This window comes from Cydia fagiglandana, chromosome 18 (assembly GCF_963556715.1).
Source record: "Cydia fagiglandana chromosome 18, ilCydFagi1.1, whole genome shotgun sequence".
NCBI lineage: Eukaryota > Metazoa > Arthropoda > Insecta > Lepidoptera > Tortricidae > Cydia > Cydia fagiglandana.
This window is the reverse complement of record NC_085949.1, coordinates 10929129-10948566: the sequence shown is the minus strand read 5'-3', so window position 1 is coordinate 10948566 and position 19438 is coordinate 10929129. Positions and strand designations below refer to the sequence as shown.

Sequence of the window (19438 nt, the reverse complement as noted above, 5' to 3'; positions counted from 1 at the left end):
AAAATTATAGATAAGCAGGTAGGTACTTGATTGTTTCTTGAATCGGAAATCTTGTCTATCAATAAGTTATGAATAAGTACCTACATACAGTTAATTTTTCAAGTAGGCAAGTTCCAATACGCTTGTGAACGTCAAAAAGCTAAGCTATAGGTATAGGTAATAGCATGTAATAGGTAGGTACTGTAAAACCAACGTTTCGGAAATTTAATGTAGTCATACTTTAAGTACCTATGTTTGGTATTTCCCTTGTCCAATTTCTTGGTCCAATATGCATTACGTCTCACTCTCTCACTAAGGGCCAGTTGCGCCAACCACATTTGACAGACTGATCACCGTCAGCCGGCGCGCCCCGGCGCTTTACTATGAAACTTTCCATAAATAAAAATTTAGCGAAGTCTTTAACGATACGAACAGTTTGGTGCAACCGGCCCTAAGTGTGTGCGGAATACCACCCCAAGTAAGGGATCATCCATTAATTACGTCACACGAATTTCTAGGTTTTTTGACCCCTCCCCCCACCTTGTCACACTTGGTCACATTTTGCAAATCCCTCCCCACCTGGTGTGACGTCACATTTTAGGCAATTTTGTTTTCAACGAAATCGGCAAAAGTAACTCGGCATTACTTTTTTAATAAAAAAATATTTTTGGTAAAAGAAATATTAGTAATTTTATAACACAAAACCAATTAGGAACGAAAATTACCTACTTCCAAAACCTCATTATTTAAATGTATAGCGAATAAAAAAATATAAATTAATTTTCGGTTAGTGATGAAGTTAAGATAACGTCACAAAGTTTGTGACTCCCCCCACCCCCATGTAACAACATGTCACATTTTCTTGACCCCCTCCCTCCCCCTAAACGTGTGACGTAATTAATGGATGACCCCTAACGAAAATATGTCTCCGAATAAAAATACGAACGAACAGAATAGAAAGGAAAGGGTTATCGGTTTTATCCTGGATGGAAATTAAACAAACGCATATTAACAGAGTATTCTCTATATTATAATTAGGTATTTAGTCTTCCAGAACAAAACTTAAAGTAGCTACGGCTATCCATTGCTGTTTCACATAAATGTCAAAGTAATATGTGACGTCCCACGGGTAAAGCTACCTTATGGCGGTTGGCGCTTACGCTATTATGAACGTCGCTCCAATATTATTGCGGCGATATGCGACGTAAGCGCCAGCCGCCATAAGGTACCTTTTGCCGTGGAACGTCACATATTTGTTATCGAGTATCTTTTCACCCAAGAGGAAAAATTGTACATCGGAATCAAATTTTACAAATTTGTCAGTAAATAAGAACAAATAAACTATACTCATCCTTTTCTTTTGGTGCTAGTGCTAGTGTAAGACAAAAATAGTATGATTCTCTCTGTCTATGTTTGAAATGAGGCAGTCCTTTGACAATCTTTATCACAGTACAAGAACAGTAGTGAATCTTCATAGAAATGTGCCGCTGCCGGCTTGAATGTGTGCGTGCGCGCCGGACGCCGTGTACGCACGCGCTGCCACGCACACATTAGCATAAAATACGGGGGAATACGGTGGCGGCAGTGTGGGCTGTACCGCGACTGTGATCGCGTGCATTCGAGTACGCTGCCCACCCGCTCGCATTTGTCTGCTCTCGGTAGGCCTCAGTACAGCTCGCCGCGGTCGTATTGTATTGTAGGAACAATTGCATCATAAGTCAGAAACGCACATGTGACACCCTTAATATAGGAACATCCATTGCCTACGAATACCGCTTAGCGTTACTTGTTAGTCTCCATAGGCTACGGTGGCTAAAATCGAGAAAAAAACTCTTTAAAAATTGAATTTAGCGCTACACAAGTACCAGGGCCTCATGAGTTACGAGAAGGTGTCGTTGACCAACCCGCCGTGGGGCGCGGGGCGCGGCGGCCGGGTCGCGTTTCAGTATGAAGTTACAATAAACGTGACAGCCCTAAGCGCCAACGCAAGAGTAGGCAAATAACTTGTCGAGCGGCCTTAGATTCACTACTGTTCTTAGTGTACTGTGTCTATATACTCGTAAGGGCCACCCCACATTTAGCGTCTTTCGAGCGTCGGCGTCTACAACTCTATGGCCGCTGCTCGACGCAACGTCGACGCAACTGCGCAGCGACGTCATTTTCCATAGCGCTGACCAGACGCCGACGCTCGAAAGACGCTAAATGTGGGGTGGCCCTAAAGAAGTACATTATGCATTTGTATAGGAGATGGAAAACCAGTCCATATCCATCTGAATATTATTAATACAAACTAATATTCACTTTTCGACATGTTGCCAATATAAAAGAATTAACTAAATAGCTATTTGCGGTAGGTACCATCAAGCTCCGCCATTGTTGCGCCATTTAGGGTCCTAGCTAAATTGATTGTTCAATAGTTACGTTAACCTCTAGCCGCCCAGAGACCTATGAAAAGGTCTCCTGTTCCATTCTAATTTGAACTTTGTGTTGACAAAATAAAATTTCATTTAGCGTGGCAAGGTTTGACGTATGGGCGGCTAGAGGCTATAGAAATTCCAATTAGGAAGAGCCCTTAATGGCATAACAATCCCTTGTGGTGACTGTACAATCTTTAGTTTCTGTAAAAGATAGATTCCTTCAAAAATTGTAAACCTAAACACGCATTAAAATATTCACAAAAATATTGCACAGTGCAATTAAAATATAAACATAAATCGTAAAAAATAAAAGCATTCGTTCGTAAATGAACATAAGTGTTCAAGAAGACTACTTACAAATATGTAGCTATAAAATTACAATGTGAATATTCTTAAAATCCTTCGACTAATCAGTTATTTGACTATATTTTTATCTCGTTGTCATTTTTAGTAAGGTCTATCAGTTATGTCTATCAAAAATGTTATTGCAAGATTGTGGTAAGGTCTATCAAAAATGTTATTGCAAGATTGTGGTACATTTACAACAGTAAAGATGTTACAATGTTTAGACCCATCAGAGCATGCAATAAGTAGGTTGACCTCTTGAACACATATACTTAGAGGAGGTCGGTAGAGTAGAGGTCCTACCGCGAATCACGTTCGGCGTGTTGCCTCCCTGTCACACTTACGTACGAATTTACAAGTGCGACACAGAGGCAACACGTTGAACGTGGTTCGCGGTAGGCCCTCTGGTGTCAAGCTCTTCTTTTCTAATAACAAAACTTCCGTGAGTGACCCGTTTTTAATATATATTAAATATTTAACACTCTTCTTTTCTGTCTGTGTCTGAGCGAAGTATGTATAAAAATACGAATCCTTGCCCTACGAAGGCCTTCCCAGCAGTAATTTTTATAATTATTCTCCAGATTGACCATTCATTATAGATTTGACCAAACAAATTATTTAGTACATCGACGTCTAATCTATTTTTTGAATGACAACCAAATAAAAATACGTCCGTTTATCGTCCAGGTACCCCGACATATTACAATTATTTCTACGTTAATGACTACATAATTTTAATTACGAAAATGTTCACACAAACTTAAAACTTCCGATGTATTCAAAATGTACAAAAATATAACATTCAATGATTAGTCTCAAACTGTTCTGCAGAAAATTCAGTTAGAATATTCATTACTTAACAAATTAGAGTTAACCTAGCTTAGTAACTAGAGAGAACAACGCTCATGGTATAGAATCCATCTTAGGCCCGGCGCTCACTATTGGTATGGCCCGGGCCATACCAAAGTGTCAACAAATGCTAAGAACGCCTGACATATCTACGACACCTTGGTATGCCTGAGAACGCCTGAGGGATGCCTCGGCATTCCCAGGCACATCTCGGCACGCCGAGGCATCCCTTGCCGTGCCATGCCGATAGTGGACGCCGAGCCTTCCTATGCACAGACTTGAACAAAAGTGACGGGGTGTCATTACAGTTGTCATAGAAATTTGACATTGCCACACTTTGTCTTTGCAAATACAGCGGCCGGTCTCAATTTTATAAATGACTTCGAATTTTCGTTACGTGCCTCTCTATCACTCTTGCCTTTGAGCGATAGAGGCAAATAGACGAAGGAACGTACGAAATGGGACGCAATAGGCTCAGCTTTTATTAGTCATTATTCAAGTGATTTCTATAACTCATTAGTACGTATCGTTCGCAGTTTCAGGTATCGGCCTTACTTGTAGCTTGTAGGCAGTACCGTCTTTACCATAAGGGCACACGGGGCCCGTGCCCAAGGCCCCCATCTTCAGGGGGCCCCGAAGGACAGACAGTACCATTATATTTGATTACCTATAAAAAATAGACGATCTTAGGAGAAAAATGTTACTTTGCTTTCCAAAAGGGCCCCAGATTCTTATGTGCGCAAGGGCCCCAGCATAGTTTAAGACGGCCCTGCTTGTAAGCTTGACAGTCTGAAATCGCTTTCACTAGGTAAATACACGATGTAACATGAGTAAACCGAATAATTTTAACTGCGTATTCCTGATCATATTTAGAGACAAAAATGTCCTATAAACTTTTTTGAAATTCGCCTAGTTTCAGAGATATTATTAATTAAAAAAAAAAACTAGTTTTTATTGTTACATAGTGTAAAAGGCCTTTTTGATGGTGATGTTGCTGCTATGGGACGTAGTCTAAATATCCTTATTGATAGATGTCAAAAAGTGACAAGTAACACTTTGCAAAAAGTAGGTTCTACGAAAAAAAAATGTAAAAATCAGTTTTAAGTGACAAGTTTACCAATAACATTTATTTTGTATGTACAAATACATTCAAAAAATTGAAAAAACAAAACGAAAAAAAATTTTTTTTTTGACGAAATTGACCTAAACTTATATTACATTTTTTACTTCTTTTGACCTCAGAAATGCGTGGTTAAAATTATTCGGTTTCCTCATGTTACACCGTGTATATTACTGTTCCGGTACCGCCTAAGTACTGCGTAAACTCTGTACTATAGGTAAACTAAAATTGCAAACAAATGTTCCGCGGCCTATCTCTTCGGTTTGACCTTCTTTGCGCTATGACAGACCCTCAAGGCCCCACCTATTCAGAACACTTGCTTGCAAGGTTTTAGCCATCAAAAAAGTATACAGATCAATTCAAGGTTAACTGCTTTAAGTTTTAAAGTCAATCCGATTAATTTATACATTCACTATATTATGTGACGTTCCACGGCAAAAGGTACCTTATGGCGGCTGGCGCTTACGTCGCATAGTGCCGCAATAATATTGGAGCGGCGGCGTTAATACTAGCGTAAGCGCGAACCGCCATAATGTACCTTTACCCGTAAGACGTCACATATCATTCATAGATCTTGAAAACCTGAAACGTATTTACATGGAGTACCCTACATGTTACTTTCGTTTGATATTGTGTTTGAAAAATAAATTAAGCGAGTGATTTTTTTTTCTATTGCTCATCACACCATTTCAGATAGTAATAAAAATCATAACAATCTGGGGCCTATGAGAAATAACTTTGCAATAGGCCCCTGTTTTACTGTTTCAAAATTTGAACAGACACCATAAAAAAATGTCAAATTATTGTTTACCATTAGTTTAAAAAGAAAATATGTTTAGTACATAATATAAACGCATTTCATTTCAATAAAAGTTTTATGATATTAATTTAGTAGTGATTGCCTCAATATTATATTATTATGCTCAATTAATCTTTAAAACTTAGAGCATTAAGTTCAATTTACATTACACACCATGTCACTGTCCAATATATTAAATATATTATAACGGGTCTCTCACGTATTTTAAGTCGAAAATCGCTCGGTATCTTTCACATACCGAGGAGTATCTTCAGGAGCTCGCGTTGGCGGATTTATAACTTAAAATACGTTACGTGAGTGACCCGTTTTAATATATTTAACACGTCTGTGTCTCACGGAAATTGTTAAAAAAACTGTCCAAAATGTAGTTTTATGAAACATTAACACCGTTAATCTTAAGTTTCTTCACCCGTCTGGTCGTGCCTTCTCCGTCCGAGCTGTCTGTGTCGTGGGAGCTGCCTTCGGACTTGATCCCGAGGCCTAGCTCGTGTGCATCCATGTAGTTACCCGTTGCTCTCGCTTTTTCTAGAGCTCTAACTGTAAAGTAAAATTAAAATGGGTAAATTTAAAGTGTTTTTTTTCTAAGGCTTCACATTAACATGGTAAGGTAATCCTATACTTCGTCTTTTTTAGCATTAGAAATAAGGTAAACAATCTTGATGTCTTTTTATTGAAAAACACGTTTAAAAAATAAGTCACGGCAAATATGTAACAATTATGAATCTAATATGATCATTTATATTCTTCTGCTTTCATAAGTTTAAAAAGCGTATTTCAATTAAAAGACATGTCAAGATCGCTTACCTTCTTGCAAGTTCTTTCTAATGCTAAAAAAACGAACTATAGTGCCAGTGGGGAGACACTCCTTCTTTCTGGAAATTTCGGCTCTGTTCGGCTCAGCATTGCTCCGAGCAATTATTAGGGTTGGCACCACTTGACGTCCTTTTGCGTGCACAACCACAGATAAGATAATGACTTGAATTTAGACCATACACATAGCCGAAAGGGATAGTGCCATTCATTAGAAAGGCATAGCATGGTTTTGTAGGAAGTGTCCTTTCTGTATAGTTCGTTTTTTTTAGCACCCATCCAAGTACTGACCCCTCCCGACGTTGCTTAACTTTGGTCAAAAATCACGTTTGTTGTATGGGAGCCCCATTTAAATCTTTATTTTATTCTGTTTTTAGTATTTGTTGTTATAGCGGCAACAGAAATACATCATCTGTGAAAATTTCAACTGTCTAGCTATCACGGTTCGTGAGATACAGCCTGGTGACAGACGGACGGACGGACGGACGGACGGACGGACGGACGGACGGACAGCGAAGTCTTAGTAATAGGGTCCCGTTTTACCATTTGGGTACGGAACCCTAAAAATCAAAAACGTTTACTTATGAAAGCAGAAGATTATAAATTATCGTATTAGATTCATAATTGTTACATACTTGCCGTAACTTATTTTTAAAATGTGTTTTTCAATTAAAAGACACATCAAGTTTGTTTACCTTATTTCTAATGCTAAAAAAACGAACTATATGTACGGTAGTACTATTATTTATTCCGTGCTAATGCTCATGTTAAAATGAGACAGTAAATTACTTACTCTGTGATTCCAGTAGATTATTTTGTCTCCGCAAGTCGTCAATATCTTGCTGGTGCGAGTTATTTTTCCGCCTCATAAACATGATGTATTCTGCGGCTTTTTTCAAAATCTGCGCTCTGCTTGCCTAGAGAAAAAAATAAAATGATAATAATGACTATTTGTGGGGAGCAAAACAAATTTTGCTTGACATCACAAGAATCACTACATCTTATAAAACAAAGCCCCACGCCGCGTCTGTCTGTCTGTGTGTATCTATGTTGGAGATAAACTCAAAAACTACTGAACGGATTTTTACGCGATTTTCACCAATAGATAGTGATTCTTGAGGGAGGTTGAGGTGTATCAATTTGTTAAGGTTTCGTGTGAAGCCGTGGCAGATTGCTAGTATAATATAATCTGATGCTATGTGACAGGTCTTGAATTACAAGTTTCCATAGCGTACAGTAGCCAATTCCCATAAGGCAGACCGCAGTTATTTTTCACTAATGTAGTTTAAAAACCGAGCAAGTGCGAGTTGGACTCGCGCACGAAGGGTTCCGTACCATAATGCAAAAAAGGCAAAAAAAATGGTCACCCAACCAAGTACTGACCCCGCCCAACGTTGCTTAACTTCGGTCAAAAATCATGTTTGTTGTATGGGAGCCCCACCTAAATCTTTATTTTATTGTTTTTAGTATTTGTTGTTATAGCGGCAACAGAAATACATCATCTGTGAAAATTTCAACTGTCTAGCTATCACGGTTTGTGAGATACAGCCTGGTGACAGACAGACGGACGGACAGCAGAGTCTACTAGGGTTGCGTTTTACCCTTTGGGTACGGAACCCTAAAAATTTGTAATATGGGTATATTAAAATGTCTGTGTTATTGGATGAAACAGATTTCAAAATAGGTTACCTTACATACCACTTTCTCACCCTGCAACGCAGGCACAGAGTCTCTTAATGACGTAAAACTATCCTTAATGTGGTCTCTTCTTTTCCGCTCCAATGCGTTGTGGTGTGCTCGCTTTTCCGCCTGTAAACAAATAGTTAAGAAGGTGATTATAGGAATTATTTATTTTAATTTTTTATATATAAGGTAAACATACTAGTGCTCGACATGCTAATGCCCAATAGATGACACCTTGCTGTCACCTCTATTGACAATGACTTAAGTTTCAAGATGACATGTGCTGGGACCGCATTGAGTACCAGTATTTTTACCTTAAATGGCTTTACTCCTCGCTAATTTTAGCAAGGTGGATTCTGCCAATGTCAAGGTGTAGGTGACTTTTAACTTTAGTAATTAATAGGCCAAATGGCATTTTCATGCATAGGCTGTGACAATGGGCTACTGTCACCTGTTTTCGTTTTTATTGCCTGTCGCTTCATGCATCCCTTTTGCACTTACATACTTGTTGCTTGTTAGAATGTAACAGGCATGGTCACAGGTGATAAAAACACAACCATGCTACCGCTAACAATAACAGTTCATTTGCTGCTAACAAGTAAACAATGATGTTAGGTTTTATTGTTACTTACCGACACAGTGAAATAGATTGGGAAAAAAGTATCTACTGACATGCCTGGAAAAAGCTGGTCTGGCCAGCAGAATATATAAAAATTTGCCATATTATATTGTAAATAGAAGGTCCTAAACTATACACGAGACTATATGTTATATTTTATCAAATATTACATTTAACAAATTCAGTGCGGCACAGGTCATAATGACCCTGTACAAGTATGGTAGGCTACAAGTTAGGTTAATTCTCTCTCTCTCTCTAGCCTTTTTCTACCCTTCGGGTGTAGGCCTCCTTCATTTTACGCCATTTGTCACAGTCTTTTGCAACCTGGTTAGGTTAATTACCACATTAAAAGTGTTAATGTTAATAAAAATGTAACATGTGATATATTTTACTATTGAGAAATTCTGATTGACCTGTAGTTAAGATCAGGGGTTGTAACCAGAAATGGGTCTTTATTAGCCGCTGTTAAATTGATGATTTAAAAAACATCGCAGTTTATGGTTAACTGAAATCATTAACCGGGTTAATGTATAAAGGGAATACCAGTATCCGACCCCTGGGTCAGATCAATGTATGCATGACCATATTTTCTTAAACCACCCAGAACGCTTAAAGGTGTTTCCAGGGACTACCAGTGATCCACAGTCAAAAAATTTAAACTAATTAACTAGCGCTCTACTACCATTAAATCAGCAATTTATGGTTTTTTTTGTATTGTGAATTAAATATATGCAGTGTATTTATTATGTATTGAAGTTAATTCAGCTCTAATATGTTGAATTTCGACAGTTGAAGGGCCTTAAACACTATTAAATAACCTTAAACTAGTGCATATATTACTAACAAATTCAATGACAAGCTAAGGATGGGTAAAAATGGTTTTGAGGACATTACAGATTGAAGCATGAGTTCAACCTGTACTTAAATAATAGTTAATCAGTCACTAAAATTATACAAGATAAGTTTGTTGATAAACATGCTCCACAACGCAACTCATTTTAAGCAATATACACTACTGAGTCACATGGTAATATCGCATTGGTGAGCGGAAAATGAACCCGCCAAAAGTATCTCAGTAGAAAAGCACCGTTTATTATACCTGGGAATAGTATCCACTTCCACCGCTGCTATTCCTATGAGTACGAGAATCGGAGTCATTTTCAGCCTGAAAGCAAGGAAATACTAATGTAACAACAAACGGGACTAGATACAATCTGCCAGTCGAGGGATAACACCTACATCACTTTCTATGTCAATATCACGATCGTCGTCACTCATCATTTTGAGGCACTACTTAAAACTATTTAGCACGTAATTTAACACTTGTATCAATAGAAAATCATGTGTGATTTAAAGAGAAACTGCATAAAAATAATACGATGGAGATTATCATGGATGTCACTAGAATCACTCACGAACACGATTCGCAATTTCGCACAAAAGAATAGGCAGAATGCGTGACATAACATTACGAAATTACAAAGTTTGACCTTTCAAGTTTAAAATGACACAAATATATACGTTTACAACAAGAGAAAAAGAGATAGCAGTAGGAAACCATTTGACATTTTTTATTTGTCGTATTATAGTTCGTTTAAGATACATTTTGAATTGAGTTGGAAATAATCAAAATTCCTGATTATTACAAAAATTAAATATACTATTAATTTTGACTTACTTGTACGTCTCCATGTTCTATAATTCTGTTATATATTCTATTGAGTGCGTTATAAGCTTTAAAGCGTTTATAAACATGACTAAGACAGGTTGAGCGTTGTCAGACGGGGACAATTTTTAACGAGTCTGATTAAATTGTCCGATTAAATCTGGCCGTGAGCATTTGGCTCGCCGAATTCTACCGCCGATTATGACCGATAATTACCGATAAAATGGGTGCGGAATCCGGATGCGGACGCAAGAATACCAATCAGACTGACGAAAAATTGATGTTCCCGTCTGGATCTGGACAGGCCTTTACAACTGGCCACATGATCTTATAGACGGTCAAGCAAATCTTGTCAGTAGAAAAAGGCGCGAAATTCAAATTTTCTATGAGATGATATCCCTTCGCGCCTACATTTTTCAAATTTGCCGCCTTTTTCTACTGACAAGATCTGCTTGACCAACTATATATACATATGAACGAGGCAGTATGGCCTTTGGTCTTAGCCTGTCTTAAAAAAAATCTTATATATAAAGCGCGCCAATAAAGAAATTAAAAAAATATAATAATATCCAGGCTTGGTCTTTTTCGTCTATGAATTCTATGATAGGTACCTATTAGATAATTTTAATATACGTTCGCAGAGTAACTTTATTAAAGTTAAAAGCAACAAAACACACGCATATTATAAATGTCGGGCACAAGTAAACTTTCACACATCGATGTGAATAATCCAAACTTTTATCACACTCTGCAAGACGAAATTGATTCGGATTTAGCACGTTTGAAGAAAAGCGTCGTGATTGTAAAAAACTTACGAAGTAAGTTTGATATTTTAATACTTACCTACTTGGATATATTATTTAATACGTAGGTACAGTACTGCAAACTGGTCTTAAAATAGGTAATGCTATTTTACTAAAACTACTACTCTTCTTCCTCTCGTTATCCCGGCATTTTGCCACGGCTCATGGGAGCCTGGGGTCCGCTTGACAACTAATCCCACGATTTGACGTAGGCACTAGTTTTTACGAAAGCGACTGCCATCTGACCTTCCAACCCAGAGGGGAAACTAGGTCTTATTGGGATTAGCCCAGTTTCCTCACGATGTTTTCCTTCACCGAAATACGACTGGCAAATATCAAAATTATATTTTGTAGGTACATAAGTTCCGAAAAACTCATTGGTACGAGCCGGGGTTTGAACCCGCAACCTCCGGATTGAAAGTCGCACGCTCTTACCGCTAGGCCACTAGCCCTTTACTAATTAATCAGTCACTATAATCAGTCATCATTGTCATCAAAATATTGTTGTACTTAAACCATAAAAATAAAATACTTAAGTGTATACCTAGGTACCGTCATTGTAACTAGGTGCATTCTTATAAAGAAATACAAATACAATTATCTATTTCATAGAATATGGTACAAAGATGGTATAGTTACAATACAAGTGCGCCATATTCTGCCATCATCATCATCGTAGTTCTTTAACTTACTGCAAATTATGGCGACGACGGAGCGACATTTACTCACATTCTGTTTGTATGATTTTAGTTCAAGCTGCCGAAATGGAAGTGGAGACAGCCGCCTTGTATCATGCTAACTTGTGGCACGACATCGAACTACTAAAGATGCGATCCAAGGAAATTCCAGACAACGTTAATGAGATAGCGGATAAATGAAATAAGAACACACTGAAACTATGTAGATAGGCGTTCGTCCATTTGTCTTTCCGTGTCTTTAACTTACCTAATATAGTTAAATGAATAATTAATATAGGCATAGGTATAGTGAGACCATTCTTTTTTTCCCATTTTTCTAGCAATATCAAAGGTGTATAAACCAAAAAAAACAATCGGTACCTTATCGATGTTCGAAAAAGGTTGACGATTATTAATAAGTAAAAACTAGATTTAAGTTTCAGTTGTTTTTCTGTGAACCGTACATTTAAAATAAGTGTTCCGTAAACAAAGTTTTGTACGGAACACTAAAAATCGAACTAGTGCGAGTCGGACTCGCCCACCGAGGGTTCTGTACTTTTTAGTAGGTATTTGTTGTTATAGCTTCAACAGAAATACATCATCTGTGTACATTTCAACTGTCTAGCTATCACGGTTCATGAGATGAGATGAGATGGTTCAGACAGAGGGACAGAGGGTCCCGTTTTTACCCTTTGGGTACGGAACCCTAATAGGTACGTCCTAATAGCTATGTCCTAGTAGTTCCTCTAAAATCTAAAATTATTTATTTCAAGTGACTTTCCTCCTAACAGTATAATTAGTTGGCTGATAACAACGAAAACAACCAAGTAGATGAGTAATAATAGCGTTGACCTCTGCCCTCCTTCATAAAATTCAGCCCAGTAGTCGTGCAGACGCAGTGAAGTGATCAACATGTTTGTGCTGTCATTATCAGTAATTCTGCTAACGGGAGCAGTTTATGCAGAAGTGGAGAGTGCAAATCCGCCGCATTGCACTAATGTGACCAAAGGTACCTATTTTTAGGGTTCCGTACCCGAAGGGTAAAACGGGACCCTATTACTAAGACTTCGCTGTCCGTCCATCCGTCCGTCCGTCCGTCCGTCTGTCACCAGGCTGTATCTCACGAACCGTGATAGCTAGACAGTTGAAATTTTCACAGATGATGTATTTCTGTTGCCGCTATAACAACAAATACTAAAAACAGAATAAAATAAAGATTTAAATGGGGCTCCCATACAACAAACGTGATTTTTGACCAAAGTTAAGCAACGTCGGGAGTGGTCAGTACTTGGATGAGTGACCGTTTTTTTTTTTTGCTTTTTTATTGTTTTTTTTTTGCATTATGGTACGGAACCCTTCGTGCGCGAGTCCGACTCGCACTTGCCCGGTTTTTTTATACCTGGTGTGTCCTGTAATATGAGCAAAAAATTAAACCGTAGGCTGTACTCCTCATACTGGCCAACATTTGTTCAGCGACTTTTAAAAATGACTTGTGGTTTGATTTTTAATACACTTTAAAGTTTATTCTAAGACGAAATGTATTACGAATTTTGTTATGTTTAAGGCGTGACAAGCAACTTCAATCACCAATCACACTGATAATGGCGTGGCGATGGCGTCCATTGAAGATAATATTTATTTTGTATGAAAGATAGGGAGTCTAAATACTTCATAATTTTTAAAAGTTGTTGAACAAAAGTGTCACCGTTTGAGGAGTACAATTTATGTTTTAATTATTTGCTCATGTTACAGGCCACACCCGGTATAAGTAGGTAGGTTTTTTTTAAATATATGGAGCAAAGCTCGGTCTCCCAGTTATTGTAAAATTAAAGTAAGTAGAAGTTATAATAAAATTATTGCCATAGATTATTTTATAGTTCTTAGGTAATACCTAGATAGGTTTATACCTAAACCTAGTTTTTCAATTCGCTTGATTGCAATTTCAGGTACGGACTACGTATATCATTACCGTTTCGACTACCCCGTGGCGTATATTCATCCAGGCGTCAAAGAAGTTTATCAACCTGTAAGATATTTATTAACTTTTCTAGTCTAGCCATAAATTCTGTCCCACTCTCACCGTTAACTGTAGGTACAGAACAAGTATAAAATACAAGTTATTAAATTAAATTTTACATATTCAATAGAGAAACCTATCACGAAAAAAAAATTGACTAGTCTGATATTGTGGTCAAATTCTAGTTTTTTTTATCGCATGAGGTGTCATATAGTTAAATTTACACACACACACACACACACACACACACACAGGTTGTATGAAAATCCATTTCAGGGGCGCGTCGCAACATGATCTTTCATGTTTCGCAGCCTAGATACTAAGTAAGTAAATAGGTATTATTTAATTGACCAAACTAACCAATTTAGGTTTTTAATGTTTGCTTGTGATTATATTGAAAAATTTGTAAATTTACTTTAATAAATAGTTACGAAGAGCCAAAAAAACAACCAACCGACTAATAAATTATGTAACTAATGATAATTTTCAGCTATACTGCACGAATCCCCCAGCAGTGGCCGTGGCATCCACCATAGTATGCGACTGGGCTGCTCCTCCGCAAGTACAGGTAGGTAGGCACTAAGTTTACATACCGTAAAACGGGGTCAACAGAAATCGCGGGGTGTATAGAGACATTTTGAACTTTTTCTTTCAAGTTGTTATATTTAAAAACGTACATCTCTAAAATCAGATTTTTTGGAATACGTATATAGAAGACTATTTATTCTCTACATTGATGCCGAAAGAAGTTAATCAAACTGCCTAAAAGTTAGATTTTTTTGACTCTAAAGGAAGGCCTCACCGAGGTAAGAAATGAAGCCTGTCTGAACTTTGTTCTAGCGGTAAATGTAGTGACATTAACGTAGTTAAAGTTAGCTAACCTGGTAATATAGTATCTGTAGTACCTAAATAATAAATAATATCACCAATTTTCTCTATATTTAAGCATTTTTTTGCAAAAAACTATCAACGAGCACTTTTACGTGAAAATGGGGTCAGTGGACACGCATATGGGGTGAATAGTTACGTCATAGGGGGTGAATAGTTACGTTATAGGGGGTGAATAGATACCACAAAGGGGTGAAAAAACACGCCTTGGGGGTTAAAAGACACGAAAAAATATTTTTGTATCAAATAACAGTTTAACAGATATACAGATATATATACTATTTGCCAATAGAGTATCAACATAATATTGACTAAATTCGATGCCTATGACAAGTAAAACTTCATATTTCTATTCACCCCTTTCGTGTGTCTATCGACCCCGTTTTAAGGATATGGAGAAAACAAGCAGTTTTCTTTGATTTTCTCTGAATTGGGTGGGTCAAAATTAATTGCACAAATGCAAAATTGAAGAACTAACCAAGACTCGTAAAATGGTGTCTAAATTTTTACTTTTATCATTTGGATTATTGGTGAAAATCGTCCTTGAAGTTGAAAATCGTGTCTTTTCACCCCGTTTTACGGTACAGGTATTTCCTTTTCTTTTTTTTTATAGCCTGTTATAGTGTCCGAGTAGCTAGATCAGTGCCCCAAACGCGTTAGTTCCGCGTAGCAATATTCCCGATCGCATTTTTCCCCACTCGCGTTAGTTCCGGGTAGCATTATACCCGGTCGCAATTTTCCCCACTAGCGTTAGTTCCGCGTTCCGCGTAGCGTTAGTTCATAACTTAGCTAGACGGAGCCCCGCTAGTTAGTGTCCCACAGCTGGGCAAAGGTATCTCCCCTTGATTTCCCCGAATCCCGTTGTTGAGGTTTTTCCGACCAGTTATTAATGAAGGTGTCTAAGTCGTCCATCTCCGCCTGGGCTGGCCACGTCCGCGCTTATTTACAGCATCCACTTGGTGGCTATACTAGCCCACCCATCCGGATGCATGCGGCAGACGTGACCTGCCCAGTCCCACTTCAGCCTGGCGGTCCTCTTTTCCCTCTAATGAGTAATATTCCTCGATCACGGTTTCATCTTTTCCCTCTAATGAGTAATATTCCTCGATCACGGTTTCAACTGTTATCTACATGACTTGAATTTTCCCTGAGAGAAAATTACAGTACCTATCTACCTACCATTTCCATTTCAGTTCACCCTGGGCGATGATTATATGCATGTGGTGCGTCAGGACCCGACGGGCAAGTTTGCGGGCAACGCCGTGATATGGACCTACCAGCTGTGCAGCCACAACCATCTGTTGCCTGAACCCTATACCTCTAAGAAGCTGAATATTACGAGGGCTTGACGGGCTCTAATAAAATTAAGGGAAGAAAATGTTTCAATGCTTTATAATTTTATAGGTAATAATTTAGACTGACGGACAGCGGAGTCTTAAGCCCCATTTAGACGTGTCAAGAACTTGCATGCGATCTTCGATACGTTGCGGTATTTGGTGGTTCGACTGAAATTCATTATCTCTGTAGTTAGCAATGTGTTGAATATTGCTTGCAAGTTCTTGAATAGTCTAAATGGGGCTTTAGTAATAGGGTCCAGTTTTTACCCTTTGGGTACGGAACCCTAAAAAGGATATCTTAGAAAAAAAATGTACATAAATTTCAGTGTTTTATTTGGCATAGGGTTTAACTGCTAATTATTTACTTATGCTAAATAGCAATTGGCCTCTCCATATATTACTAAGGAAGAAAGAAACAAGGCAACAGAAGTATTATTGTTAAGATTGCAATTACTATAGTCGCACCAATAAAAGTCTGCAGCGGATTTGATAGCCCACGCAGTGTGTTATTTATAGGTACGTCATAATTTCATACAAGTTTGACGTTTAAAATGACACTTGCACTGCATGGGCTATCAAAATCGCTGCAGACTTTTTACGGTCTAACTCTATGGAGGGTGCTTATAAATACCCTCCCTAGGTGCTTATATCTGCTTAGCTTAAGGTAGAGCAGGGCCGTGTTGCATAATAAACTACAACTAATATTACAAGCGGAATCCCTTTTCTAATAAGTGGAATTAGAAAAAGAGTTCCGCTTGTAATATAAGTGGAAGTTCATTATGCAACACGGTCCTGTGAGTAGAGTCTTAAGACGAAACAGGAGCTGAGTTTTAAATATTTTAGGTAAATATACCCGTCTCGCTAACGAAAATGGCGCCTAAAGCTAGTGCGATAAGGACAAGGCGAAAAATCCCGCGTAAAAATCCAAAAATCGAGGTTTCGTACTCGTATGTTTCCTCCTCCAAATCCAATCCAATCCTAACCAAACTTGGAAATCTAAATGATTATGTAATTATCTGTGTCGGACCGTTTTGCTTTTTTGGCTAATTGATATCAGTTTTGAAAACTGCGCCTCTCATTCCGGCATAATAAATTAGGCCATTTTGGCTATTTTTGAAGGGCTCTAGCGCCTTAAAAAACAAAAATATCAAAGAAAAACAAAACGGTCCGACACAGATATTGACAATATTAATCTGTGTTGAAAAAATCATTGCTCTAGCATCAAAACCCACGGAGGAAATAGTCGAGTACGCTTGTATGGAGAAATGGCCACTCCTGTAGGTTCTTAAAAAAATTCTTCAGATAGCTCCAAGGGAGCAATAGTTACATAATCCACCGTCCCATTATAATCTTTCAACGGCATCGAGTATCCGGTGACTTCGATCGATATCGTGTGTACTGGATACCTGATAAAGAATGTTAACATGTTGCTTCCTGAATCGAAAATAATGTTTGGCTTGGACAAAGCCTGTGTCAGAGTCGTCACGTTGACGTACGTGTAATGTTTTTCGATGTCATCTCTATCTTGCTGGAAAAAAGAGGGAAATTTTAATGAAATTATAAATGGCGCTGGTGGCCTAGCGGTAAGAGCGTGCGACTTGCAATCCGGAGGTCGCGGGTTCAAACCCCGGCTCGTACCAATGAGTTTTTCGGAACTTATGTACGAAATATCATTTGATATTTACCAGTCGCTTTTCGGTGAAGGAAAACATCGTGAGGAAACCTGCATATATCTGCGAACAAATTCAAAGGTGTATGTGAAGTCCCCAATCCGCATTGGGCTAGCGTGGGGACTATAGCCCAAGCCCTCTCGCGCTCGAGAGGAGGCCTGTGCTCAGCAGTGGGACGTATAAAGGCTGAAATGATGATGATGATGAAATGGAGTCTCAAGATAGGTACCTAAGTATTAAAAAAAATCACACAGCTGAGATAAAATTGCGTTTTTGTAGAGTGGCCAATCTTTATTTTGCACTTGGTGTAGGTATATATGTGCACTCTGAAAATATAACATCCCTTTATTTGTTACCGATATAAAATATAAGTAGGTACTATTTACTTATTGGGATTTGGCTTTTCATACCCGCAATAGGTAGGTACTTTATATAGCTTGATGTACCTACCAGTATGCGAATGAAATGCAATAGAGTCTGCGCGAAGAGAAGCATCGTGAAATATGTAGGTGTATATGTGAATCCAATAGGTACGTCCTATATACGACTCTTCTATTTCCGCTCAGAATCTATGGACATTTGTACAAACACGAATGCGTATACATGTGTGTGAGTTGTCGGTGTAACTGGGGCTCAAATCAAAAAAAAAATCGGCCACTTTTTAATACCAAATAATTTGCAAATAATACTTAAAAACTTACCGTCATATTTATTCTGTAGATAGGTACGAGTTGCGGTATTATACTTTCCAATTTATATGACAAGACTTCACCCTTTTTATGTTTTCCTAATATAAAATAATACTCTTAGTTATTTGTTTTACAAGGGCGCAAAGTTCTTGTTTAACCGCTCGTGCTAATATTGATACCCGAGGAAGCGAAAGATTCCAAAATTGAACCACGAGCGTAGCGAGTGGTCCGAAAAATTGAATCTTGAGCTTTGCGAGGGTTTCAAAGCACGAGGGTTAAACAAATTATGCCCCCGAGTGGAAAACAAAATTTTTCGCCACACCAACCCGAAGGAAATATTAAATGTAAAATATCAAACAAAATCAAACCAAATCAAATCCAAATGAATGTTATTAAATATTTATCATCCAAAATCATCATTTAAAAGTCATTTCTACCAGCAAACATAAGAAATCAACTCAAAGTTTGAATTTGATTACTTTGCCTTACATGTGAATAAAATGCAACTCTGCTATAAGGTTTTGAAGTGCAAAGTATCTAATCCTTTCCGAGCAGGCCTATAACCGCGAAAATCGAAGTTCGCAAATTGCGGGCAATTTTTCTCTGTCAGTCTAATTACGCCTTCATTGGAGTAAAAGAGAAAGATCCCCGCAATTTGCGAATTTCGGTTTTCCCGGTAGTCCCTCTGGTGTGGTGAAAAAAAAAAGAAGCGGGACCTTACTGCACTATCATGCGTAGCCTGCGTAGGGCGCCACTACCTACGTAACTGTCACATTTTTGACGTAAATGCTTAAACATGGCAACTATTTAGTATGGAATTTTTTTAGTTCCCTTTTATTAATTTCTACTATTTTATATCGCGCTAAGTGAAGTAAAATATCCCCACCGTATTCAAACATAGCCGCAACGTAGTGAATACTAACGAGTAGAACAATTAAACATATTTCGTTCATTCTTAAGATAAATATTTCCCAAATACACGAAAAGAGTTAGAACAACTAAATTAGAAAGATTTTCTGAAACGTGCCATTTTCAATCTTAACGCACTG

General features: G+C 38.0%; 3 protein-coding genes and 1 long non-coding RNA gene across 7 annotated transcripts; 1 reads left to right on the top strand and 3 right to left on the bottom strand.

Moving 5' to 3' along the window:
• Positions 1-985: 985 nt before the first annotated feature.
• LOC134673491 (uncharacterized) lies at positions 986-1930 on the bottom strand. The gene is made up of 2 exons (XR_010099489.1): positions 1209-1930; positions 986-1118 (listed from the first exon to the last, which is right to left on the bottom strand). It is a non-coding gene; the product is annotated as an uncharacterized LOC134673491 (long non-coding RNA).
• A 432-nt stretch (positions 1931-2362) lies between these two features.
• On the bottom strand, positions 2363-10053 carry LOC134673037 (protein max). 4 transcript variants are annotated; one of them, XM_063530975.1, is made up of 5 exons: positions 9882-10053; positions 9742-9807; positions 8030-8149; positions 7134-7257; positions 2363-6067 (listed from the first exon to the last, which is right to left on the bottom strand). In XM_063530975.1, the coding sequence occupies exons 1-5, from the start codon at positions 9921-9923 to the stop codon at positions 5901-5903; spliced, it is 519 nt and encodes a 172-aa protein (XP_063387045.1). In that variant the 5' UTR covers positions 9924-10053; the 3' UTR covers positions 2363-5900. The 4 variants fall into 4 exon arrangements, with proteins under 4 accessions (XP_063387045.1, XP_063387046.1, XP_063387047.1 ...); XM_063530976.1 differs by having other exon boundaries at positions 8039-8149; XM_063530977.1 differs by lacking the exon at positions 9742-9807.
• Positions 10054-12664: 2611 nt separating this feature from the next.
• On the top strand, positions 12665-16132 carry LOC134673090 (uncharacterized). The gene is made up of 4 exons (XM_063531029.1): positions 12665-12801; positions 13739-13814; positions 14296-14373; positions 15887-16132. Exons 1-4 carry the CDS (start codon positions 12701-12703, stop codon positions 16040-16042), a joined length of 411 nt encoding a protein of 136 aa, XP_063387099.1. The 5' UTR covers positions 12665-12700; the 3' UTR covers positions 16043-16132.
• A 1017-nt stretch (positions 16133-17149) lies between these two features.
• On the bottom strand, positions 17150-19438 carry LOC134673381 (uncharacterized). The gene is made up of 3 exons (XM_063531351.1): positions 19276-19438; positions 18402-18487; positions 17150-17558 (listed from the first exon to the last, which is right to left on the bottom strand). The coding sequence occupies exons 1-3, from the start codon at positions 19340-19342 to the stop codon at positions 17316-17318; spliced, it is 396 nt and encodes a 131-aa protein (XP_063387421.1). The 5' UTR covers positions 19343-19438; the 3' UTR covers positions 17150-17315.